This window comes from Chenopodium album, chromosome 5 (genome assembly GCF_948465745.1).
Source record: "Chenopodium album chromosome 5, dcCheAlbu1.1, whole genome shotgun sequence".
Lineage (NCBI taxonomy): Eukaryota > Viridiplantae > Streptophyta > Magnoliopsida > Caryophyllales > Amaranthaceae > Chenopodium > Chenopodium album.
In genome coordinates this window covers 19080458-19108088 of record NC_137838.1, presented here as the reverse complement: position 1 = coordinate 19108088, position 27631 = coordinate 19080458, and the positions used below count along the sequence as shown (strand labels likewise).

At 34.6% G+C, this 27631-nt stretch overlaps 1 protein-coding gene across 2 annotated transcripts; it reads right to left on the bottom strand.

The window, feature by feature from the left end:
* LOC145632003 (serine carboxypeptidase-like 15) lies at positions 1-27540 on the bottom strand. Of its 2 annotated transcripts, XM_081684252.1 has the most exons (14): positions 27325-27540; positions 27012-27157; positions 24313-24395; positions 24007-24129; positions 22294-22396; positions 20235-20272; positions 19487-19588; positions 19100-19186; positions 18742-18807; positions 13353-13424; positions 13119-13237; positions 597-710; positions 424-478; positions 1-344 (listed from the first exon to the last, which is right to left on the bottom strand). In XM_081684252.1, the coding sequence occupies exons 1-14, from the start codon at positions 27462-27464 to the stop codon at positions 261-263; spliced, it is 1332 nt and encodes a 443-aa protein (XP_081540378.1). In that variant the 5' UTR covers positions 27465-27540; the 3' UTR covers positions 1-260. The 2 variants fall into 2 exon arrangements, 1 of the variants encoding a protein (XP_081540378.1); XR_014112441.1 differs by lacking the exon at positions 1-344 and having other exon boundaries at positions 597-727.
* Positions 27541-27631: the final 91 nt, after the last annotated feature.

Here is a 27631-nt window from a genome sequence, read left to right as displayed (position 1 = left end):
TACAAGGAATAACGACCTATGTCTAACATTTAGCACTGTCTCCGGTTTTCAAGATCTCATGCATCATACACATAGACTATAGAAGAATGTTAAATAAAAGGTCAACCATGTTACCAATCCTGTCCTAGTAGTCTTTGTTTTACACTTTTACAATAGACTATTTTAAGAAGTGAACCTCACATGTTGGAGAAAACTACTTGCCCCTCCTATACAATTGACATATAGCACAAGCCTCACGGTTGTCCCGGTACCCTTTCGTACTATAGAGGATGCATTTCAAACCATTTCTTGACCATCACAAAGCATTCTGGGCGATTATACTCAGGAGAAGTATGCCCTGCCCCCTGCAAGTTAACAATACATGCTTGGCCATGTTACACTTTCAAACCAAATAATATACATGCTTGAAAATAAATGTTTTACCTTTACAGTAGCATATGTTAAATTATAAATGTCATTTGAATACTTTGTAGTATACCTGCACATTCAACTCAAAATTTGAGAAGTTAGGAAGGATTTAACGTATATTTGACCATTAGACAACTAAAAACTAGTTTAGTATGCGGTTGATTTCATTTAGGGATTTAGCGCCTCACCCAGCAACTTGACCATTGAAAAACCATGGCCTCCAAGCTTCAGTAATTGGGACATTTAGCATCTCAATCCATTTCAAAGTTGACACATATGGTACAATCATGTCTTGGTCACCACTGCCATTGAAAAGAAACTGCAGATCAGATGTCACTACTACCATTAAAATAATTATACAGATAATCTTATGTAGGAGTTAATTCTAAGACTTCCAACTCCAAATCGTATGCTTCAAAAAATGATCAATTTGATTTTTCCTCCAAGGGAGAGAGGACAGAGAGTGAAAAACCGTGCATGGCACGGGACCTAACCTAGTCGAAGATAAGAGTCGTGTATCCCAGGAGGTTGATTGCTAAGAGTCCGTGTGTGCAACAAAGCTTAATTTAAATTATTTGCTATTAGTCATATTTCCTACATCTCAATCCATGACAACTAAGTTGACTCAAGATCTAGTGGCGAGTGTTTGCTATATGTACACTCATATTGTTTTGATTTCACTACTTCCACCATGATATTATCACAATAGATGTGCTACTCGCTGTTGTTCTTGATTCAAAAGAATCAAAACTAAGTCGAATTCAAACCTAAGTCTGTCTAGAAGGCTAATAAAAGAGCAACAGGATAGATACCCAGCACGCGTGTCACTCACATATTGGGCTGCCAAATAGAGAACACCATTATAGGTTATGAAACCAAGGACTGCTCCCTTAGAAAGGTATAAATACCCACGGAAACATATATCAAGACGTTGTCCAAATAATTGCTCTCAATTCCCTTTAACTGATTATCAATTATCATGATAACCGAGATATACTTGGTTTAGCAGATGACATTGCAATAATATTCTCACGAGTATTAACATAACTTAAAAACAATGTTTAAATATAAAATTATCTAGCAAACCATCACACAAAAAAAAAGCATTTGCATAGAAGCAATCAGGCAGGATCTTTCCCCCGATTTCTAACAATTGGCGCGTCAGGTACGGGTCGAACCTACGACCTTCTAAGTCAAGGAGGAGAGAATATCCCACACATAAGCCCAAGTGAGGTTCCATTCCAAAACCATATGGCAATAGAAGGAGTAGCTCACTTAGGTTTTAAACTAGTTGCTCTTTGTTTAATTTTTCCATGTGGGACAACAACTCACACTTGCAACTTAACAATAAAAGTATGGAATCTAGTCTAGTTTTTAAATAAGGCAAATTGATATTTACTTAATGCAAACTCTTTGTAAGAAAAACATAATTTTATTAGCTATATAGACAATAACACTTGCGAGCAAATTATATGGTGCAACCTAGGCTGAGCAAAACTACCCGAAAAACCGATCAGTAACCGTTCCGAAAATTAGGGTACCCGATCCGATAACCATAACGGTTCGGGTACCCGCTCCGATAATTTGTTATCGGGTATGGTTATGGGTATCATTTTAAAATTAACGGTTACCCGATCCAATCTGATAAGCAATTTTTTTGCTTTTTTTCCCTACTTAAATCTATTAATATAAATCTAAACTTTTACTTTATTTCATAATCACTTTATAATATCAATGATTAGTAATATTATTAATAATTTGGTCAAGATCATATGGTATTGTTTTTAATTAGTTGTAAATTATATCATAATAACTACATAATTAAGTTTAATTATCATTATTGGATATCTTATTGGGTACCCGATAACCGATCCGAAAATCCGGGTACCTGAACTTATCGGTTTCGGTTATGGATATCACTTTTAGTGATTTTGGTTATCGGGTACCCGAATCGTTAGTACTAACGGTACAGGTACTCGTCCCATGCTCACCTTACTGCAACCTGGTGCATAGTGCTCATGATACACCAAGTCATAATAACATCATATGTTCTTTAATTTTGAACTTTATAATCTTCGGTTTTAAATTGTTCTGAACTGATTGAACTGAGCTAAGTTGAATTAAGGTGAGTTGAATTGTTTATGAGAGAAGGAAATTAGGAACTGAACTGATTGGAACTGAATTGAACCGAAGAGAACAGGCCCTAAGTAATATCTTTTAATTTTTACTTTTTTCTATACGACATGCTCTTTTAATTTATGAGTTAAAAATGAACATGTGCTTTGTGTTTAAGCTACATTTTTTTTGCGTTTAAATTACATGTTCTTTATTTTATTTTTTTTTGAGTTTATGTCTATTTGTTTTAACTTTTATTTTCTTTTAAGGTTTACGAATTTAAGCTTATTTGTTTAAGCCCATACGGTAACTTTGCCGGTGAATGCCACAATTTAGCGTCGGTCTCAAGCCTGGATAAAGGAAAAGAGTTGTGGTTGGTATGTGACGGCTATCATAAAACATAGTCTCATCTTATGGACACGAATCGAAATTTGGATATCGTGTGGGCGTTCCCTACTCAGAGACGCGCTGCATTTCATAGGCCTGGGTGTAGTGAAAATATGCAAGGGTTGCTAGGTTGTCACCTAAAGTGACATGCCATCCCAGCACCCGCGGATGGTCAAAGTATTCAAGGGTTCCCGCATGACGAACAAATGCAAGTAAAGAAGCAAGCTAGTATATGGAAATAGTAAGGGTAGTAGGATGCATTTTGGGACTTGGAATGTTGGCTCTTTGACTGCGAGATTAGTTAAATTAGTAGAGGTTATGAAGAGGAAGAGAAATGACATAATGTGCCTACAAGACACTAAGTGGGTTGGACACAAGGCAAAGGAAATAGCTCCATGAGATTATAAGCTTTGGTATGCGGGTAAAGATAAGGGTAGGAATGGAGTAGGTATCCTCATTGACCAGAAATTTGTTGATGTTAATGATGTGGTTGAGGTGTCTATATAAGGAGTGATCAAATTATGAGTGTTAATCTTGCGATAGGTGATGAAATTGTAACTATTATAAGTGCTTATACACCACAAATAGGATTAAATGCCTCTATTAGACAAGAAATTTGAGACGCCTTCAAAGAAGTGGTGCAACAGGATCATAGGGTAGTGTTTTAGGATATTTTCATTATGCTTTTCATGCTTTTCTTTTACCCTTTTGATCATTTCTCCTCTAGTTTCTCTATTTCTTCTTCTCTTGTGTTTTACTTTCCTTTATGTGCATTTCTTCGTGTTTTCCTTTTATATTGCTCTTTTTCTCTTCTATTTTCTCTCCTTGGTTTCTCTTGTAGGTGCCTAAAGACTTAGCTTTGCAAAGGATTCAAGAGGAGCAAAAAGAGTCAAGCAAAGGAGCATCAAGTCTCATGGAGAGGGCTTGAGAGGGCTCAGAGAGAGCTTTCCTCTTTTTCTCAGAGCCGCGGGCGCGGGACCCAAGGGTCACGGGCGCGGGTTTTGGTGCACTTTTAGGGGATTTTTGGCAGGAACACTCCGCGCCCTACCTGCGGTCTACCCGCGGGCGCGGAGATGTTGGAGAGGGCGCTCTGGATCAGAGAGACCACGACCCCCTGCTTGTTTAGGAAGAGGGTATTTTGTCGCGCCCTGTGCCGCGGGCGCGGGTGCTATAACGCGGACACGGGCTACAGTACCCGCAGGCGCGGGTTTTGCCCAGACTGCCTGCGGAGGTAGTTATGGGTTCCGTACCCATTTCTCCGCGGCCGCGGGGTCTTCGAGGAGAGGGCGCAGGCGATCAGCTTTTGTTCTTTGCCTATATATACTCTTGTAAATCCTTTTGAAGGCTAACTTTTAGATAATATTTCATTTGCTTAGTTTTTAGAGAGAGAAACTAGAGAGAAGTTAAAGAGAAAGTAGAGTTTGTAATCTTTGGATTTGAATTGTAACTCAACATTTGTTTCTTCAATCAAGTTTGTGATTCTTCTTCAATATTCAATCAAAGTTAGTAAGATTTATTTCCCTTGAATTTACTTTAATTGCAATTTACTCTTATGCTTGAATGTTTGGTTTGGAATTTGATTTAGTTTTGAGAATTTGTTGATTGATTGTATTTCTTTTTTATTTAGCTTGAGATGAATATGTTTGAGATTCAATTTGTTCTAGTTTTAGATTTCACCATGATTAGTAAGTAGATTAGTTGCTAGGGAGAAGGGGAGAAGGGGAAGCATGCTTGATTAATGATTATTGTTAGTTGATGATCCTTGATTGATTGATTGTTGCAATTAAATTGGTTGACATAGTTGTGCATGTGATTAACTAGACTAGGAGTGATCAACCTATAAGATTAATCTAGATTGCATTGCAAATCCCAATGATACGAACAATTGATTTGGGAATTGCTTTAATTGATTGAATTTGATTGTGATTCTCCTTGTTAATCATTCATAGTGAACCCTAGTTTGGTTTATAGGAGATAACCCTTGAATTCCTTTGATTGCGATTTATGTTTGTCCTTTGCAACGTTTGAGTCAATCGGGTGATCTATCAACTAGCATGATTGTTAAGCTTGCATGTGGAACCTATATCCCTAGTGTTTAGCAATTTGATTGAATTCTTGATTCTTGTTATCCTAATTACCATACTCAACCTTTGACAATTCTTCGAAATAGCTTAACGTTATACTATAACATGGTTTTGATTCATTCCTTTGGGTTCGATCCTTAGCTTGCCCTATACTCGTACAAGGTTTGTTAAGTGTTTACAAATATAGTTCGACTTAGGGAGAATTAGATAACGACCTAGTTCCAACCCTTGTCAATCTCTCACCGGTTGACTTATAGGAGTAAGGGAAAAATAGTCAAAGTGATTTCTTTTTTATAAGGAATGCTTGGAGGAAGAGTTACGTTGATTGTAAGATGGTCCCTACTGAGAGTATAGTAACTCAACAGACTTGTTGATTTTCGAGGGTCGTAGATAGGTAAGGACTCGGAGACCACAAGTGGAGCCTAAGATCAAGTGGTAGAAAATTCAATAGGAGAACCAACAAATATTTGTACGAAAAATGAAGATGTAGGAATTTGGTCCGGTAGCAATGATTTGGATGTAGATATAATGTGGAGTAAAATGGATCATATCATTAAGGAATTGGAGAAAGAAATCCTAAGAGAAACCAAAGGAAGCATGCCACCGAGAAAGGAAACATCTTTGTGGATGAAGAAGTGCAACATGCGATAAAGAACAACAAAAAATGCTATAAGATGTTGGGGAAAAATGAAGTAGTGATGAAAATTATGAGAAGTATAAAGAAGCTAGAAAAGAAGTGAAGAAATTTGTATGGGATGCAAGAACGTAAGTGAATCGAGACCTTTACGCAACCTTGGATACAAAGGAAGGAAAAAAAAGGGCAGAGATTGGAAGACGCGGGACATCAAAGAGGTCAAGTGTGTGAAGGAGGATATTGACCAAAGAGTTCTTGATAGAGACAAGGAGATAGAGGAAAGATGTAGATCTTACTTAAATAATCTATTCAATAGAGATCTATCGGGATAAGAAGAAGGATTTACAGATGGTTCTCTTATAGATTTGGAGAAGACTTATGATAAGGTACTAAGGGTATAATATAAAAACTCGGCCGTGATGTCGCGTTTCGCCCGAGATGTAACGGAATTTGAAGTTACCGAACCGAGATTTAGCGTTTTGTAACGGGGTATTAAAAAACGTCAAATTTTTTACCAATACGGCCGATACACCTCCGAATCGCGCGAGATATAGGCATATAGCTTGACTTTGCAAGTTTAATCATTTAATTGAACATGTATTGCAGCTTCCATGGTTGCGATTTTGCAAAGACTCCATTGTTAGCTTGTTGCAGACGCCAAAGAGAGAGAGAAAAAGGGACAAAATTAAAGACTAAAATACTAGGGTAGGTGGAGGGGGAGTTGGCTGGGACAGCTGGCCACATTTTGTGGTTTCTTTTATTTATTTCTCGACTTTTTGACCCCACTAAAGAAGAAGTCACATGATGATCTAGGGGATTTCAATATTCTTTTTCATTTTTTAAAATTCCATTGCTTTACTTACGTTTACATCTTACTTTTAGTTTCCGTTTAAATTGTTTCATAATTATCCAAATATAAATAATAATTAGATAGATGACAATTAATTTACAATTTAAACTTTCTTTTTAAAATAAAATTAAAAAAACTCTTACACAAAAATTCTACCGCGATGACCGATACTCGGTCCGCGATCAACGCATCATCTCCGTTACCGCATTACCGCGACCATTCCCGCGATCGTGACCGAAACAGCATTCTTACACCATGACTAAGGGAGATTCTTTGGTGGGCTTTTACAAGGAAAGTCGTTTCGCAGAAATATATTGACATCATTAAGGACATGTATGAAAGAGTTAGCACCAGTGTACGGACCATTGTTAGGAAGACTGAAGAGTTTTTAATTACAATTGGAATCAAGTATCTAAACCTAGTCCTTTTCTTTTTTTATAGTCATGGACGAATTGACAAGTTCGATTCAAGATGATATACCATGGTGCATGATGGTTGTTCACGAAAGAAAGCGTGAAAAGCAAGTTGGAATTGTAGAGACGAACTATGGAGTCCCGCGTCTTGTTGGAATGTAAGTTTAGCGGTGTGGGAAACAATAAGGTAGGGGTGATCAACTTGGATGGTGTGGGAATATATGGATATAATTGGTTCTAAATTAATTATATCTAATTAAAGGTTAAATTAATTGAAAGGAGAAGATAATTTGTAGGAGAGATAAGAGAAAAGAAATTATGCTCCGTTGTTTTCTTTAGTAAAAGAAATTGAGCCATTCTTTATTTAGAGCATGGAAATATATATTCTTTAGGTTGTAACGTAGTATTAACATTTCAATTATTATTCATGTCAAAAAGGTTATTTGCATTAAGAAAGTTTAGTTTCTTATATATATTATTGCCTTCATAGTGGTTGTTTGTTTATCCCAAAATATTATAATTTATTTGCAAGGTAGAAATTATTAACTAATACAAGCCATATTTCCACTGCGAGAGCTCTAACAATTGGTATTAAAGCCAATGTCAAAATCTTAAGTGGTAAATTTTTTTTATTTTGAAATTAATTGTAAGGTAATTTTGACTTTTACTACCTCACAAAAATACAAAAATTGCTTTTACCACCTCCACATCCAAAAGTTTTATTTTACCATCTCATAAAAAAAAAAGATAGATTTTACCACCACAACCTAACTCCGGTGACGGAAAGTTGTTGTGGGCCCCACACTAACAGCTATTTTTTCAAATTTAGCTCAATCTTCCTCGATTATCTTGTATAAATAACCCAGGTACCACTTTTCGTCAAAAAAAATCCATGAAATCAGGGTTTTTTTTTTTTGCGAATTTCTTCCCAAATCCTCAAATTCGCTCTATCCTTTCAATCCTAGCATCCAATTGTTCCAAATTTGTGCTCATTTAACAACGTCCTTTGAGAGGGAAATTTGAAGAAAGTACGAATTTCACTTCAATCGCAAATACCATAGATTATTATGTATATTTTCACAATTCATGTCATGATTATGTTCCAATTGTTATGTATCATTGGAATTGTTGATATGACTTATGAATTGAGCCCTAATTTCAGATTTTAAAAATTAGGGTTCATGTTAGTATCAATTAATTTGGGGTTTTTTAAAATAACAATTGGTTAATGTGATTAGGGTTTGGGAATAATAATTGTGTTCAATTAGAAGTAATGTTGATGCTGGTGTTTGTCAATTGCAGCAAGAAATGTCCACCATAAGTATAACACCATCAAAAGAGAAAATATATCAATGTGGATTACCAATGGCAAGGCTAGTGATGAATTTTGAGACTTAGGGTTTTACTTTTACAGAAAATGAGAGGAGAAAGGTAAGATTTCAAAAAATTAAATGGAGGAAGGTGAGAAATTGATGGTAAGATTTCAAGAAAATTCAATGGGGAAAGTGAGAAAAGGAAGAGAGAGAGGGAAATCGGGTTTTTACCCTTTAATGTGGAGGGAAATGAAAAATAGTGGGGCCCACGGCAACTTTCTGTCACCGGAGTTAGGTTGTGGTGGTAAAATCTATCTTTATTTTTTTTATGAGGTGGTAAAATAAAACTTTTGGATATGGAGGTGGTAAAAGCAATTTTTATGTTTTTCTGATGTGGTAAAAGTCAACATTTCCTAATTATAATGGCATCTACTAGTGGAACGATTAAAATTGGAAAATATGCAATTGAAAATTTCAATGGTAAAAATGATTTTTTCTATTGAAGGATGCAAATGAAAAATTTGTTTATATCACAAAAGTTGCATAAGGCATTAGCGGGAAAGGAATAAAAACCCGAGGAGATGAAGGATGAGGATTAGGAAGAGTTAGATCTTGAAGCACAAGCGGCTATAATCTTATGCCTTGAGAGGGATGTTGCATTCAAGGTAAATGAAGAAACAACAAACAAGCTACTTAAAATCCAAATTGTATACATGCAAGATGGAACAAGGCCAATCCAGGAGTACATAGAATTATATCAGATTTGAAAAATAATGATATGAAGGTAGATTAGAAAGACCAAGCACTCATGTTATTGCTTTTAAAACCAAAATCCTATGAAAATCTAGTTCAAACATTAATGTTTGTGGGTGATAACCTGATACTCTAACCATGGATGAGACTAGAACATGACCTTCGAAAAGTTGCTACAAGTGGAATGATGTCTATTAATGGTACAGAACACAACAAACAAGCTATTGAATGAAAGAGGGCGAGGCAAGGGAGAAAAGTTTAGATCAAAATCTAGACCTCTTGTGGAAAAGACATGTTTCAAATGTAGTGAGCTTGGTCATTTTAAAGGTAATTGCCCAAATAAGAGGGTAATATTCAAGAAGAATAACATTGACAACTACAAAGGAAAACAACATAAAAACAAGAAGCTAGATTTCTCTTGGGCTTGATTTAGTTTTAGAACAATGTAATGAGATATCTAGTAAATGGATGCTTGATTTGGGTGCATCTCACCATATGTGCCCATATAAGAAGTGGTTTACAACTTACCAGTGTTTGGATGGCGGTATTGTTTTAATGGGAAACGGTCATGCTTGTAAGACTGTCGGGTTAGGTACTATCCTAGGATGATGGAATGATGGAACAATAATAATCTTCAAGGATGTGAGACACATCCCAAATTTGCAAAAGAAACTTATTTCTCTTAGACAATTAAAGAAATATGGTTACAAAATAGTGTTGGAGAATGAAGTTTTGAAGGTGTTTGTGGTTTCTTGGTAGTGATGAAGGGAATTCATCATGGTAATCTTAATCCTCTTTTGGGGACAACTGTTACAAGTGATTTAGCAGTTGGAATCGGTAGAAGTAAAGACCAAAAAGAATGCATGAGGATATAGCACATGCACCTTGGCATATGTCGGAAAAGGGTCTATAGTGGACAAGGTTTGTTGAAGAACATGAAGCACCACAAATGGAATTTTGTGAGCATTGTGTGTATAGAAAAGCACATAGGGTGAAGTTCTCTACAAGCAAGCCCAAGAGCAGAGAGTTGTTAGACTATGTGCATACGAATGTTTAGATCCGGCTAAATTTGCTTCCAAAGGTGATTCTAAGTATTTTGTTACATTTGTTGATGTCATTTTAGATATGCTTGGATTTATTTTCTTAGGCATAAGAATGAGGTATTCGACATTTTCAAGTGGTGGAGAGCAATGGTTGAGAACAGTATAGGTTGAAAACTAAAAACTGTACGGTCTGATAATGAAACTGATATGGTACTGAATACACAGAAAGAGCTTTCAAAGAGTTTTGTGATCGGGAAGGCATTATGAGACATTCGACATTTAGAGACACACCACAACAAAATGGAGTCACGGAAAGAATGAATCGTACACTACTTGAAAAAGTAAGGTGTATGCACTCTAATTCTGGATTAGGCAAAGAATGGTGGGCGGAGTCGGTTGCTACAACCTGTTATATTGTAAATCGATCCCCGCATTGTTATTTAGATGGTGGCCACGCCTTAAGTCACGGGAAAATGCAAATTACGAGAGGCTTAAAGTATTCGGATGCATGGCTTATTATCATGTTCAAGATAACAAGCTTGATGGAAGAGCCAAGAAAGCAATCTTTTTAGGATATCCAAGAGGGGCTTGGAGTGTAAAGGATTCTAAATTTGTAATTGGCAGGGATGAGACCTTTGATGAAAGATCTATGGTAGCTTTATCAAAAGCTATGGTGCCTAATGATGGTGATGTTGGAATAACTACAAATAGTGTTACTCAAGATGAAGAGGAGGGTGATCATGAGGAGATTCTGTAGGAAAATGCACATTTACTACAACAGCAGCAATATAATTCTTTGGCATCCACTAAGCCAAAGAGGAATAATAAATTAGTTCAGAAGTTTAGGTTAAACAAACCTATGAGGCATTATGGGTAGGTAAACTTGGTAGAATATTCACCCTAGGATGGAGGATAATGAGTCGAGGATGATGAGTCGGTCACCTTCAAACAAGCCATCAAAGATATACAAGGATAGCGAAAGTTGGTTAGTTGCTATGGAAGAAGAAAATGCAATCTCTTCATAAAAACAAGACATATGAGGTAGTCCCATTGCCCGTGGGAAAGACTGCAATAGGTTGTAAGTAGGTGTATAAAAGAAAAGAGGATCCTTCCAAGATTACTTTTAAAAAGTGCGCCTAAGGGAGTTGTTGAGGCGCAAGGTGACGCGAGGCGCAGGCCAAAACACCTCGGCCCTCTTAGGCGGCGTGCATTCCAAACCGGCTCTACCAAGGTGTAAGGCGCACCGCCTCAGTCGCCTTATGTTAAAAAGCGTGAGAAAAGGGGATTTGGATTAATTTACTTAAAAAAAAAAAAAAAACATTTCTCTTCCAAATTGAAGCTTACCCGGTCTTTAGAGTGATAATTTGAGCAAAGGCCCCTTGGTAATTGCACAAAATCACTTTAATTTGACCATAGTTTAAAAACCCTAATTTTTTTAAAAAACCTAATCGTGGGTTGCTTTGCAATTGAAAATTTGGTGGGTTCCACTACGGCAAACTTTGCTGGAGATCAATCCCCGGTAATTTCCAACAGCATATATACCGGCGGCCAACATCGGTGAAGCAACCAAGGTAGGTTTCGATCTTTTCTTTTCTCCATTCTTTCATTTTCTGCTTCTTCTTACTCTCTCTCCACTGCGTTATCTTCCCACTTACAATATAATTTTTTTTTCTTTATAACATTTTCATTTTTTTTTTAAATTGATAACTAAAGCCTGCTCCTCTTTGTGACTTTTAAATAAATAATAAATAAAAAGTGCGCCTCATATCCAAGAGGCGTGAGCTTTCGTTTTGCGCCTAGGCTCCAGGACCCTTTGCGCCTCAGTGCGCCTCGCGCTTTTTAAAACTAAGCTTCCAAGTTAGATAAATAAGGTATAAGGCTAGGTTAGCGGCCAAGGGATTTGCAAAGAAGGTGTTGTTTACAATGAGATTTTTTCTCCGATAGTAAAACATACTTCTATTCGAGTGATGTTGAGTCTTGTACCTGGAACTGCTCGATGTGAAGATAACCTTTATACATGATGACTTGGATGAGGAAATCTATATGTTTCAACATGAGGAATTTACGGTTGAGGATAAAGGTATGTTGTCACAGGAAATCACTTTATGGATTGAAGCAATCTCCTCGCTAGTGGTACAAGTGATTCGATAGTGGAATAAGGACTTTATTATCTCTCTTATACATTTTACTTTCTCCGTTTTTTTAATTGTACCATTTGGGAAAGAATTTATAGTGAAAATTTGTTACCTTAATTCCCTCAATCTCACTTTGGTCTCATTTTTTTAGCCAGCGTTGTCTTAAGAGGTGATAATGATGGTTTTAATATTGTCCAAACTACAGAAATCCATGTTTCCCAACAAATTATTAAGCTATAATAGGATCTGCTTTTTAAAGTGTAAGACGGGGAATCCATTTTTGTTTGAAAATATGTCATTACAGATGTGGGGCACAATTTTGGCTAAGCTAATATGCAAGAAAATATGAATTCGTTCCACATAGGCACTTAAATATTTCCCACAATTCCAAAGAACAAATTGATAAGTTTTTTTTTTTTTTATGGACAAATTGATAATTATTAGGATTGAAACAACAAAGAAACACAATATCGAGAAGAAAAAAAAAAATATCCGAATAAAAACATGAGACTTATAAGAACTTTACGTGGAAAACCCACCTCTAAATTCCTAATAATAAAGGGAAAATCCATGATCCTTAACTATCTCTTGTGACGTAAAAACTTCATCATCAATATCTTCGGGAATACAATGACAACCACTACAATTTCAATATTAGACAACACTTATTAACCTTAACAATAGTTTTATTTTTCCCCACATAGACAAAATACAATTTAGTTCTACTCATTTACAACCCTCATCAAAGTTCGACTTCTAGTCCACCTTAAATGCAAAAAACCCCTTCGCCAATTTCGTTTTTATTCTTTTTGTTCTTTTTAATTGTTTTTTTTCACAACTATATAACTATTTATAATGATATTTGATTAATTGGGATTTGGGGAGATTATCCCAAAAAAATTTGACATAAAATAGCTCACTAAGCAAAAAGCTGTAAAGTCGTGTGTAAATAAAAAAGTGTAACAATGAGAGTAGTTTATTACCTGAAGATTAGGGCACGAATGTGTTCTTGAGTAAAATTTTGATGGTAATCAATGGTGCTGCCAACATTTTTTGTATATGCTGTACTATAATTACATCTGACCCAGGGACCTTTAGTACCCTAAACATGTAAATACTAAAATTTACTCAATCAGATTACTAGAAAGCATAAGAAATTGGCTACGAAGACTATATATAACTTGAAATCAACCTATTTGACTTTGTACTTTGTATACCTTTTGAATGTGAAGCACTGCTCGAACTTGAGTGTCATCAGCCCAATAGCTTAAGAGCTGGTACATGCTTGACTACAATAACAAGAGGCAAGAAATAGTATCAAAGTTCCTTTGTCTCATACGAGAAACTCATGAATGGCAATTGGCAAATGAGCTGCTTGGACTAGTATATGGCTAAGATATCAACTATTTTTCATTGGTTTGTGATTAGTTTAAGTCTTTATGGCTTTGAAAAATGAAAAAAGAACAATGATAAGGTTTTTTACAGGATTTTGATTTAAAACTTGTAATGCAGAATACATAACCATGATCTGATCTTAGATTGTCATGACCCCAAGTAAAAGTCAACTTTTATTAACTATGGAGGACTTGAGCGTCCGTTTCAGAAATAAATGGCCAATGTTCACATAAACCACTTGACCTCCATTTAAGCATTATGCAACATATCAAATAGTCATGTGGTATTTGTTTGTATTGTCTCAATGTAATTTCCGAATATTAACTTTTTGTAATTATACTAATTAGTATTAAAAGATAACAAGGGTCAACCCCGTAATAATTTAGGATCGGCTAACATTAATCTTCATAAAGAGCAGTACAATATAAAGAAAGGGACATAACAAGATAATCAATTGAAAGAGTTTGAAAAAAGGTGAATAAAGTGTAAAAAGAAAGAGCATCCACAATATAAATCAAAACTAGCAAATACGAAAAATGAAATCAATAATATTTAAATTAGGCAAAACCACGATCGTTATAGATTAGACCCGACATTAATGAATATCCTCTTTAACTTCGCTTTTTTAATATAGTCTTCCACGAGGGGATCTTTTGATTTATTAGAGTTTTAAAATTTGATGCAATCGATTGCAGGTATAAAATTGACATCTACTGCAGCATTACACAAATCCTCATAAAAAACCAATTTTTCTTAAGGAACCGAAACATATAGCCCCAAAATCTCACAATGAGAGAAATAAAACCTAATATACGAATAGGTTTAACATAAAAAAAACTCTTTAATGGAGAGGATGGAGGTTTATTATGAGCATGATTTAAAAACTAGTAAAACATTGGTGCTAGGTTGATGGTAACCCCAACAAATCTTTTTAGGGTTTTGGAGGAAGAAAGATAAAATAACATTGACCTTAGGACCACTCCATTCCGGTCCACTACGGTAAATCAGAACTCGCCCTTAGTTTATATTAATTCTCATTTCAAGGATCTTCTATCATAAAATTGAGTTTATTTGAAATTGATTTTGAAAATGAAGTTCGAGAGCTGATACTTTTGGGCTTCATTACTGAATGCAACTAGCATAGCTCTTGTAAAGAAGGAAGTTGACATTTGACGACGTTCATAATCTAGTTCTTAGTGAAGAGAGTCGGGTGAATCATCCTTCAATTCTACATACAAGTCAAGAGGAAGAAATTCAATTAAAAGAAACGAACGTGGAAATTCAATTGCAGTTGCACTAGGAAATGAAAATTCCAAATTGTGACCTAAGACTTGGCTAATAGAGTGAAAAAGAGATGAAACTAATGCATTCTAAAGGGAAACTCCTAGGTTATAGAATTAGTTGATATGGACATGTGTGACAAATGCGTACTTAGAAAGCTAAATTAGTGGTGGAACCCAAAGAAGAAAAGGTTCACTAAGATGTTTGGGGACCAACAACTACTTCATCCATCGGAAAACACTACTTTTTCACTTATACTATAATCACTCTGAAAGGTATGTGTTTACTTCTAAAATCAATAATCCAAAGTGTTTGAAGCTTTCAAGCGATAGAAAGCTATGGTGGAAAATGAACCAGGTCCAAAAACTAAAAAGTACAAAACCGCTTGAAGACACCACATTTAAGAAGTTTTGCTATAAGCATGGTATCAAGATGGAGAATACCGCGTCGGGTAGTCGGTACTCCTAAACATAATGGTGTAACAGAGCGTATGAATACAAACTGGCCGGAAGCATTCGTACGCAATCATGTTTATAGAAGGGAAATCAACATGGAAGCTTCCTCAATTAATCAAGGGCAATCAACTCCATTAGAATACAAAATACCAAAGGAGGTATGGCGCAGAAAAGAGATAAAGTGTCTCACTCCAAGATTTGATCCTAATTCTAAGAAATGTACTTTCATGTGCTATGGCGTGGACGAGACATCTGGGATAATGTATAAAAAAAAGGTGATCTCGTATTAGAGAAAGAGTCATGGTATAAGGATAGACACAAAACTGAAGCCACCGGAGTTTTGGGCCCATGTTTGTAGATGAATATTATCTCTAAAAAGACTCAAGTACTCGCGTTCCTTTTGCTGTATTTTTTAAAGTAGTATCTCCCCGGAACGAGCCTAGTCCTAAATCGCCCTTTTTTATGGTGTTTACACTTGTAAGAAAGACAAGCAAGAAAAAAGTCTTTATGGCTGGCAATTGGTGAGAGACAGCACGACGCTAAGGAAAGGGCAGAGCTTTGAGCCTTTGACAGCCCTAACAAGTCAATGGAAGCTCCTCTGGCGCACCCTAGCGAATCGGTCCTCGCTTGCACAAGAAAGCAGATTAGCTACCTCATTCTCTTATTGTGCAGCGGGCTGGGCGAGTGAGGTGTAGGGTTAGATTAGAGGGGGAGGGAGCCTGGGGGAACCATGCACTCCTCCCGGGCTGGGCTCTCACGTGTCCGGAGTCCGATCAGATCAACTAGCGACCGGTTTATGGAACAAGGAGTCCAAGAGATACAAAGCTACAATAAACTAACCTAAGAAGGGGTAGTATGGGTATTCTAGTAATTACTTAACTAGGTTAATAGTCCTTACTATAAATACAGAGAGAGGGAAAAGAAACGGGTAGGTAGAGGTTTAGAGCGAATCCTTTTGAGAGTTATGACCTCAAGTCACGATTTGAGAGTTATGACCTAAAGTCACTAATAGAGATTGACATCCTAAAGTTTCTAGCTTGTACAAATCATTGCACTTCAATATTTTCAATCAAAGATTTCAGCTTTTGCCTCCGTATTCTATGTTAATGGTGTGTGTGATGGTCTAGCAAGCATGAGTTTATCACAAAAGCTTGATTAACAAATAAAGGATTCCAATATAAGGGAGTTGACTGCGATGAGATCTTCATCTTGAGCGATTAAATGTGAAGAATGCATTTCTTCATGGAGATTTGGATGAAGAGATGTTCATGCATCAACCACAAGGTTTCTTTGAAATTGGGAAAGAAAATATGGTGTTGTATGGCCTAAAACAAGCCCCAAAACAGTAGTACGAAAGTTTGATAGCTTTATAACCAAGGAAGATTTCCAAAAGTGCAATGACTACTTTAAGAGATACCAATCCAGTTATATTATTCTACTACTTTATGTCGGTGATATGTTAGTAGCAGGTTCGAATATGGATTATATAAGAAGGTTGAAGCAGCAATTGTCAAAGAAGTTTGACATGAAGGACTTGGGTCCAACAAAGAAGATTCTAAAAATGCAAATACAAGAGAAAAACATAAAAGTACTTTGCAATTATCCCAATCAAATACATCAAACATGTTTTACATAGATTTGATATGAGTTATGCCCCTTGGCAAGTCACTTTCGATTATCCAATGGTCAATCTCCTCGGAGGAGGAAGACATAGAATATATGGCTATAATTCCTTATGCCTTGGGCATCAGAAGTTTAATGTACGCAATGATTTGTACAAGACCAGATATTAGACATGCAGTGTGAGTTGTTTGCAAGTTTAGGAAAAGTTAATTAGAAGTAGTGAAGTGGATTTTGAGATATCTTTGACAGAGATGTGTTTGCATTTTGGTAAAGTTGACTTTGAACTTGTAATTGTCGTAAAAGAACCACGGGTTATATATTCATGGTTGGAAATACGACGATCGGTTGGATGTCACAATTGTTGCTCTATCCACTATGTGGCAATAGGATTTAGGGAGAATAATGTTTTATATAGTGAAAGTCAAAGCGCAATATATTTGGCAAAGAAATCAGCATTTCACTCTAGAACTAAGCATATCAAACTTTGATATCATTTCATAAGATCTCTATTAAAAGATTAAGTATGAAAGGTTAGAAAATTCAAGGAACTAAGAATATGGTAAATATATTAACAAAGACGGCAACTATTGACAAGTTGAAGTTGTGTTCAACTTTAGTTGGTCTACATGAGTTACACACGCGAAAGTTGTGCTGCATGGAGCAAGGTGTGACAATAGATTAAAATCTAGCTTCAAGTAGGAGATTGTTGAAGGAATGAAGACCATTCTTTGTTTTAGTAAAAGAAAATTATATGATTAATTGTCATGGATCCAGTTAGTTGTCCTAATTCGGGTTAACCACCCATGAAGGTTTATGCAAGAAGAAGGTCAATCAAGGACAACCAAGGTCAGCAACTGAGAACAATCCCAAGCCTTACTGCCTTAGACAACTAAAATTAAGAAGAAGACAAATTTAATTAAGAAGAGAAGAAGGAAAGAAAGCAGCCTAGTTCTATGTTGTTTATTTATGATTTTCTGAATTAGTTAAGTCTCTCATGTTAAGCCTTAAGGTCATTCTTGACCATTGTAGTATAAGTAGTATGAGTAGTGTTAAGGGAAGATTATCCAGAAATTGAGTGTAAACACATTGGTGAGATTAGTAGCCTCAAGCTTCTTGTAATCCTCCTGCTATTATTAATCAAGCATTCATCCTTCCTTCTCTTAAGTCTTAAGTCTTAATTGTTATTTGAATCGCCATAATTTCCGGCCGTCTGAGTGGGTCTATAACATTAATATCATCCTTTGTAAGATTAACGATGAATTAGAGGAAAGCTAATAATATGAGGTGCTTGGTTATTTACTTAAATTCACCCACTAGTTTAGGAAAAACAAAAGCACATATATTAGTTGATATGGATCATTGTAATAGTATCCAAAAAAATCACACAAAGTATATAAGCTTCGAGAGAAAAAAAGTTTTGAAAGAGTTATATAGAGAAAACATTGGGGAAAGAATTATATAGAGAAAAAAATTAGGGAAAGACTTATACAGAGAAGCTAAGGATCATTATAATAGTATCCCCCTAATCTGATTCTAAAGAAAGTTGCATAATATTTCCTTGGCTATATCAACATAAGAAGATTGATTGTTATAGCGATGTATATGATTTTCACCTAACTATGACAGGGGACCAAAATATTTTTAGATAAGAAATATTTTAGACTACCAAAGAAATAGAAAATACTCCCTCCGTTTAATTATATTAGTCCCATTTAGCTACTCTTGACTGTTAAAAGTATGAGGAAATCTTCTAAAATTTTCTTTACATATAAGAATAAACATAGTCATATGAGATTTTGTTTACTAACATTATGAAACGGGGGAGTATATAACACTCATGCTTTGAGAATACCTGACATGTTTGATTGGAAACGCAACGAGGTTGTAAGACATGGTTAGTATACACTGGATCAAGATTCTGCATAGAAACAACCAGCTCATATTAAAACAAATAAATAATATAAAACTACTAAGGCATGATGATAATGACTTCTCTAATAGCTATCATCAAAATACATTTAAATCCATCCATAGATACAAAAATTAAGATTAATTGTGCAGATTTTAGTTTTGAGTTATAGGTCATGGCTCACTAAACCTATACCTAAGAGTTTTATCATTAGATCACATTCGTTAACCAATCAAGTCATTTCATACTCTCCGTTGTGCAGATTTTATGTTCTTCACAAGTAAAAGCTTTCCAAACTCACATTTAATATGGCTTGAAGATTCTGTGTGCAATTAATTCCATCCATAATCACATCCTTGTAAGTACCATAGCAGCTTGCTTTGGTTGACTGCAAAATGAGAGTGAAACAATAAGTTAGAGATCCACATCAACGAAGAACAAAGTTACAACTTTTGCATAGAAAAAATTAAAATACCTAGTCTAACTATAACACTAATCAATAATAGATAGAGTAAAAAGTGGTTTTCAAATTTAAATGTAAATTGGCAAGCAGATATATTATTAAGATGCAGGCTTCTCTTTCTTGTACGCTTGAAGTGACGAGCATCCAAAGTCATGGTAATTCTTTTGTAGTTTTCTCATGAAAACCAAAATATATCATCCAAAGTTATGTAAGTTAGAACGTTACCGCATAGAGTTCATCGGATAAGAGAGATACACGGTGAGCAAAGTCATATCTTGATTTCGTTGAATCCTCCTTCCACGTTGTTGGATTTCCAAGAATATATCCCTATAAAAAAATTGTAATGAAAGCTTAAGGTTCCATAAAAAACAACTTACGCTACACCCTCAATTTTTAAGCGAAAAATTCCTTAACCAGCCATTTTAAAATAAACAAAAATGTTTCACTTCTTTTTTTGCAAATCAATATAGTATAATGTTATATCACTCTCTTGTTATGGTCCGTCCCCACTTATACCCACTAATAATCGCAACACTAGGTGTTGCACAAAGTTTTAAGAAAACTATAAGGTGGGGACCAAAAGGAAAATTTTATAATATAAAGTATAGTTAGTGGAGATATATTTATTTGTTAGTAGGAGAGAGAAACAATAAAATAAAATAAAAAATAGTGTATGTGAGGTTGGTAGGAGAGAAATAATAAAATAGTAATGGACCTTTACCAAACAAGGAATTGTTGCAATTATTATAAAATGAATCTAAAAGGAAAGTCTTGCGATTTATCTCACATTTCTTACCTCATCCTTTACGCTATTAATACCCCAAATACACCCACTTGCCTCTAATGTTTTAAAAGGTAATTTCAATTTTCTAAAACTATGAGTCAATTAAAATGTAAAACTTAAATACGAAGGGTTGTAATAAGCAACATAAACAAGGTAGCTATTTACATAAGGTTACCTTCTCACAATTACCTGGAGATTCAAAATAGGTTGAATTCCAACTTTATTCCCTATGCACCATGAATAATTCAACAAGTCAAAGGATGAAGGTTACAAAAATTAAGAAATTTACTAAAATTGCTAGGAAGTAAAGACTTGCATTGTTGCATTCTCAATTTCTCATAAAGATTTAAAAGCAGATAAATGGAGATAAGATCATTATGTACACAAATCCTGAATACAAAGTAAACTAGATAAGAAACAAAGTAACAAACAGCCTCCATTATCAATTGTATGACCGTTAAATGAAAGAGAAAGAGGCAATCACTTGATTTCGTTATATGGATAGAATCATATATTTACTGACAATAGTATTGAGTTATTGGGAAATATGTATACTGCTTTTGTTAAATCAATATCGGCTAGAATGGAATAGATACACATTGGGAAATCTTGTTCTTAATAAAGGCACTACATTTTAATCATACCTTGGCCTCAAACAAACAATATCCTGATGGCAAGGAAAGTTGTTAGATTTCTTAATTCATTTTGAGTGTAATGTTTGAAATTGATGCTATGTAGCACAACCACACCAAGTAACTACTTTTTTGAAAGTCAAAACATACAAAGATTCACTGAAAAAGTGTTCAATTAAGATAATTAGATCCACTCACAAAGAAGTTATACCCCAAAACCAATTTGTTTTAATTTATTCCTACAAGGGCCTATATGTAGTTAGACTATATTTCGACATAGGCTTGATTTGACCCAATGAAGATTTATTATAATGTCAAATGATAAAGAAATGTCTAGAATGTCGGTCCTAAACTTCATCTCATACATTAATTTGGGTTTAACCTGTAAAGCAACTATTGAGCATGAAACTACTGATGTTGACACAATAGAAGAACACTTCTTGCAAAGTATACAATTTATTGAGGAGATGTTTCGAAGGTTAAAGGAAAAAGAAGGTTCAAGATGAAATTCCAGTTAATAAGTTACACTTATTTAGAGACCAATCCAACTGGACTTTTTGGTATGTACCTAAGCCTGAATTTCTTAAGCTATTTGGTTCAAATTCTACGAACTGGATAAAAGTATGAAGCAAGTATATTGGAATTTGTGACACTCTTGGAGAATTTTGAAATTGCTACACACCTACTGGCATTCCTGAAAACGAAAGATAAGAACTAGCTTCACAACAAATGTTTGACAAGGCTAAAAGTTGGGTTGATAAGCTCACTTTATGATTGGATTGTATGCAAAGTTTAAGGATGACACCGGGGCAATACTCCGCATTTATTGTTGATAATCTCAACAAATTTTACAAATCTGAAATTATTAAGGCTTATTCAGCTGGTTTTATGAACTTAAAAGTCATTTATGCTGCAATAAAAGCTTAGTCTGCCAGATTCATACCTTCTTGAAAGTTTGTGTAAATATATAAGTTTGTGAGGACATTCAAGCCTACTTCAAGTCTTCAAGAATAATTTGTAAGGTTTTAGTGAGGACATTCAAGCCTATTTTGGTAGAAAAAGAGTTTGTCTTATATCAAATTAACAAGCCTTCAATATAATGTTCATCACGGAAACTGAAACTATCTGTCTCTTTACTCAAAATTCAGAACTATCCCTTTTCCTACACAACAACTGAACCCAGAAGTTAAAAACAACTGAAAATGCTGAAATTCCGAATGCAAGTTTTAAAAATATTAAAATCTTCCCTTTTCATGATCATCAAATGAAATAACATCAATCTTTCTCTCTTTCCCTCTAGAATTTATATTCTTATTCACTTCTTCAGTCTTTCTATATCATTTCTGCTTTTGTTCTTGAACCCCACTGTTAGACTGATTTCACTAGCTCCATTAAAAGTTATTGTTACGCCAATTCCTCTTAATGTTTGACGGCTTAATCTTCAACATAACAATGGCTGCATTAAATGACAAACTTTATCTATTATTTTATTTTGGCCGCATGAAGACATAAGCTAGGAATTTTAGTTCCTAAAATAAAAGTGGAATTTTTAACTCTACGGTATAACATTATTAGTGTAAAAAAATAAGAATTTATGGAAAATTTGATATTTTTACCATTAATTATCTCTTGGACAATAATAGGGACAGTCATGCCGCAATAGGATTCCCCGGAAACATAAAGCGGGTTACTAATGAATCCATCATGATCCACTAGCCACTATATGCAAGAAAAGACATATAACAGAGATTAAATAAGAATAAGTAAAATATACTGGTTAGTTATAACAGTATTTGTAACCATAAACTCCTGTCTTCAAATAATAAACAGAATTAAAAAGTTTGCAAAATAAAAACATCAAACAATCAATAATATATAATGCATACCTTAGAGTTGTCTAAAGAAACAAGACTTCCTCTCCAATCAAATCAGAAATCGTGTTGTAGGAATGAAGTGTTATAGACTATATTGAAGTAAGTTTTGATTGGATCTTACCTACATTGAAGTAAGTTTTGATTGGATCTTACCTAATTTTAAAATTGTGTTGTAGGAATGAAGTGTTATAGACTAGGTTTGCTGCTGTAAATATTGTAACTTGATTATAAGATTTATAAAGAAAACTTGAGTCTTTTTGATTGAAACTACCAAAAGGTTACAAAGATAAATATAGATTTAGGCTATAACTCTCAATGATAGCTTGAGGCTACTAGTCTCACATTCAAAATTATCACTCAATTTCTGCCTAACTTCCTACTGCTACCCTACTTCTCTTATATACTCAAGCACTACCATAACCCTAACATTAATGTATTTTGGCCCCATTATATTGGAGTATCTCTGCTATTTCATGTTGCGTCCTCTCCTAGTGGAATGTTAATTGCATTAGTCTCCTAGTGCATAGCTGTCCCTTCCTTTTTCTGAGTTTGCAAATTGTCTCTCATTGTTGGTTCATCACATGAAGCAGAAACAAGCATCATATAGAAAGAGATAATTTTTGTTGAGAAATCCTTGTCTACCAAACTAACGAAAACAAACAACTTTGCAAGCTGAAAATTTTATTACAGCTGAATATTGATACAAGTTGAAATGTTATCCCAACTCCCCAAGTGTGTTTCTCTTATAAGAACATGCAACTGTAAGAGGCTCCAACCAATATTCTTTGTGAAAATGAATCAACTATTGACCTATACAGTGAGCATGTAATAGGAAAAAAACAAGGTGAGGAAAGCACCTACGTCACTACGTGCATCGGTTTCTCTGAATGAAGCAGTCTCAAAAGCTTGGTCCTTTCTTATGCCTCCGTCCTTTTACTGGTAGACGACAAGGGGCTTTTTGATATTCTTTTTTTTATGATCATTATTTTCTTTGTTAACGCGAAAGAACATAGCATGACATTTAGGATAGCTCTATGCCGTCTGTATTCATATGCTGTCTATTTAGGCTATTTTTTATACTACTTTCTATAGCAATTATTTCCCAAGTTTTCTTGTTCCCTAAGTGCCTCTAATGATAAAAATATAAAAAGATCTAATCTTGAAAAAATAAGGAAGTGAAGTATTAGTTTGATAATTCCTGAGGTAAGCATTTAGTATGAGATTGTTGGAGCAAAGGATGCACAACAGTACTTTGTCACATGTACTTGTAAGTTGTATAAATCTAGACTCACCAGCTTAGTGGTCCTATATTAAACATAACTGGTTGCCTACAGTACTTTGTATTTATAGGGCAAGGACAATGCATTTGGCAAACAGGCAAGAGCTCTTCAATTGTGAGTCTGTGTCATTCAAACTTTCAGTTAAAGAAGTGGATAGTTTACAGTTTTTCCTTACCTTTCTCAAAAATTGATGTACATGTCTTGATGACAAAAGATCATCAGTGTAGTAACCTTTTGGATTTGTTGCATATGAGAATCCAGCACCAACAGGTGAATCCACAAATATTATATTAGCCACCTGAAGATCAAACAGAATAGATATATATTATACGATAGTCGCTACTCAATTGTCTGCCAATTCTAGATGAACTTTCATTGTCATTGCCTTCTTAAGAGCTACTAAATCTGAATCCGAGAAAATTTATCTAATTTGACATGAAAAAACATAAAGATTATAAACTATAGAAAATAATTCTTGTACCTTTGTCCAAGAAAACGGATTTAACTGATATGTTGGTGCTTTCGAGTGCCAATTGCAAGCTGAAGTATTGAAAATCAAAGGTCCTGCGATGTGAATTCAATTTTCATTAGAAAAACAAACATATTCAATTGGGCTCAATTACACTAACTGTGGCTTGGATGCACAAAATGCATTGCTAAATGCTATGAAATAAATGATGACCAAGAAACTGACTACTTAAGTCACGAATTGCACCTAAGAGTGTAGTTTGTGGTGCGCAGTGCACCTATTTAAGCTAGCATGGCAATCAAGTCATTCAGATTCAAGTCGAGTTGATTTAGGTCTCTCATACCCAAATTCAGATGAGGTTAATTTGGTCAATTACATTATCTAAATAAATACATTAATAACAAAGCCTTAGTCCCAAAAATGATTTGGGGTTGGCTAACATGAATCATCATAAGGTACCATCCAAAAAGTAAAAAGAGCATAGCAAAATAATCAAATGAAATAAAAGTTGGAAAATAAGTGTGTAAAGTGAAAAACAGAAAGAGTATACATGTAAAATTTACAAGAGTTTCAAAAGAGTAGTAAGGGGATATAAAGGAGAGGAAAAACATGTGAGTAAAAATATAAAAGTTTGTCAAAACATTGGTAAAGGAAATAAGGATTTTTTTTTTTTTTTAACGGGAAGGAAATAAGTAAAGTTTACAACACACAAATATATATAGAGGGAATCATGACACATTCTTAACATGAATTTTCTCCCTCCACTCGGCCCTATCCAACATCACCTTTTCCTTCATCCCTAAAGCACTCACATTACTCTCAATCACCCCTCCTCCAAGGTTTCCCTACTTCGCAATCCCAATTTCTCCCTCCACTCCAACCTATCCAGCATCATATTTTCCTCAATCCCCAAAGCACTCACATTACTCTCAATCACCCCTGCTCCAAAGTCTTTCCTACCCCTCACGATCCCAAGGCCACTCTTTAAGCCTCCTTATTGGATCCTCGATACGTCTCCTTTTTACATGGACACATTACTTTAGGTGATTCTCCCTCATCTTGTATTCAATTGATGTAACCCCTACTTTTTTTCCTAATTATTTCATTACTCAATCGATCCTTTCTTTGTATGGCCACATATCCATCGCAACATATGCATCTCCGCCACATTCATCTTATGCACGTTACAATGCTCCTCAGCTCAACTAAAATAGGTAATTTAAAGGGTGGAAGGAAAAATCTTTTGAGAACTTCACAATAAGAAATGGGTCAAAAAAAAAAGGACCTAGAAGTAGTAATTTACTAATATTCTAATAGTTGGTATTGGAAATAAATTGCAATTTGAACAACCTACTCTTAAGTACCTAAGAGTGGCAAGGATCAAGTTGAATCGATAAGTGCTCAAATCACCTCTATCGGCCACACTTGACTCATTCTACATCCATATCTAATCCACCCGTAGGTTATTATACTGCACTACTTTGTAATATCTAAATATCTATTAAGTTGTATTATAAATATGATATAATATCAAAGTGTTAGGCTAGAAGCAAACACCTTAAGCGCATAAGACTAGTTTGTTAAGTTTGATAATCAATGAACTATGTATGAACAAAACTTATAACTTATTAATTTTTTATATAGGTTTTGTTTGGTATCACAGTGGTTTTGTGTTTTTTGGTTCTTTGTTTTTCAAAATCACATAATATATGTCATATAACGAATCAAAGGCTAATTAAACTTATTAAAATCATAATAATTTTGAAAATTGACAACAGAAAAGTAAAAACACCTTTTTCTTATTTTCTATTTTTGGTTTTTTGTTTTTGAAAAAAAGGAAACAAAAAAAACAATGCCAAAAGTTCAAATTAAGTAGCATTTGTTTTTTACTTAAATTGTTAATTTATCACGTTTGCCAACGCATAACTTTAACTATTAAAATCTTTGATTCTCAATGAGGAAAAATTATAAAAATTAGATATGGTTGTTATACTTTTTTTGAGATGATTATAACAAAATTCTACACAATTATGCTTTTTTCGTTTACATAAATCATAATAAACGGTCGAAGAAGAGGATGTAAATAGTGCAAAAGTCAAACTAGATGAAGTAAATAAGAACGGAGGAAGAATTTTACTTCTCATATTTTGTTTTCTAGTGTCTTATGGTCTGGTCCGATTTCTATTTTAAGAGATATTGCTTAAAATAATTGATATACTTCCTCCGTTTCTTTATACTTGTAATACTTTTCTAAAATGGATATGTTACAATACACTATTAAAGGAAGGTTTTTATGGTGAAAATTATACAATTATATAATGCGGGATAATTGATAAAGAAACAGATTATATCATGCGAGGTCTTCTTTTCTTAAATATCGTGATAAAGTGTGTAGTGTAACTATTCAAAAACGGATGAGGTACTTTTTCTTCTTTGGTAATTTTTAATGATTGACCCACTTCCAATGGCCTACAATTATGAAAATGTTATTAGAGCATGAAATATACATGCAACAGTACAGTTTACACAAAACCACTCATTTTATGGTGGGACAGATAGAGGTGTTTCCTAAGAAACCACACGTCCAAACTTATTCACCTAACAATTTCTCTAACATTTTAATTTGCATAAAATCTTGTGAATATAGTTACATGACAAGTAAATTGAAGGAAATAGAGTATTAAACATTGGAAAGTAAATGATGAACATACCAACTTCTAAGATAACTCCTGAAAGACCAGAGCAACCAGGACCTCCGGTGAGCCACAGAATTAGCGGGTCATTTTCAGGATCTTTTTCCGACTTAACAAAGTAATAAAATAATTGCACTTCTTCATTTTCTCCGACCCCAACATACCTGCATGCAATTCAATCTTTTATGTCAAATTCCATAATTAAACAATTCCATGATCTCGTCTATATCATTACTCTTTACGACTCTGTTTACCAAAAAAAAAAAAAATTATAGAATAAATTAACTTCTATAATAGAAACAAAATTGAAAAATTGGACAAGATGAATAACCCGGTTTCAAAGTGAAATGGGAGAATGCCAGGAAATCCTGGTATAGATTTAATGATATTGTATGAAGCAGCCTGGATAACTTGTGTACATGGAAGAAAAAATAAAATTTGGAGTATAAATATTTTAATTAAATTTCCCATTAAGGGGAATTTTACGATTTAGAGGAAGATTTTGGGAATTGGGAAGTGGGAAGTGGGAGTAGACGAGTAGTCCTACACTTCAGAAAAAATAATTACCTGCAAACACCGCATAAGAAATTACAAATTGCATACCGTTAAGGCTGTACACAGTTTGGTCTGGACCGTAA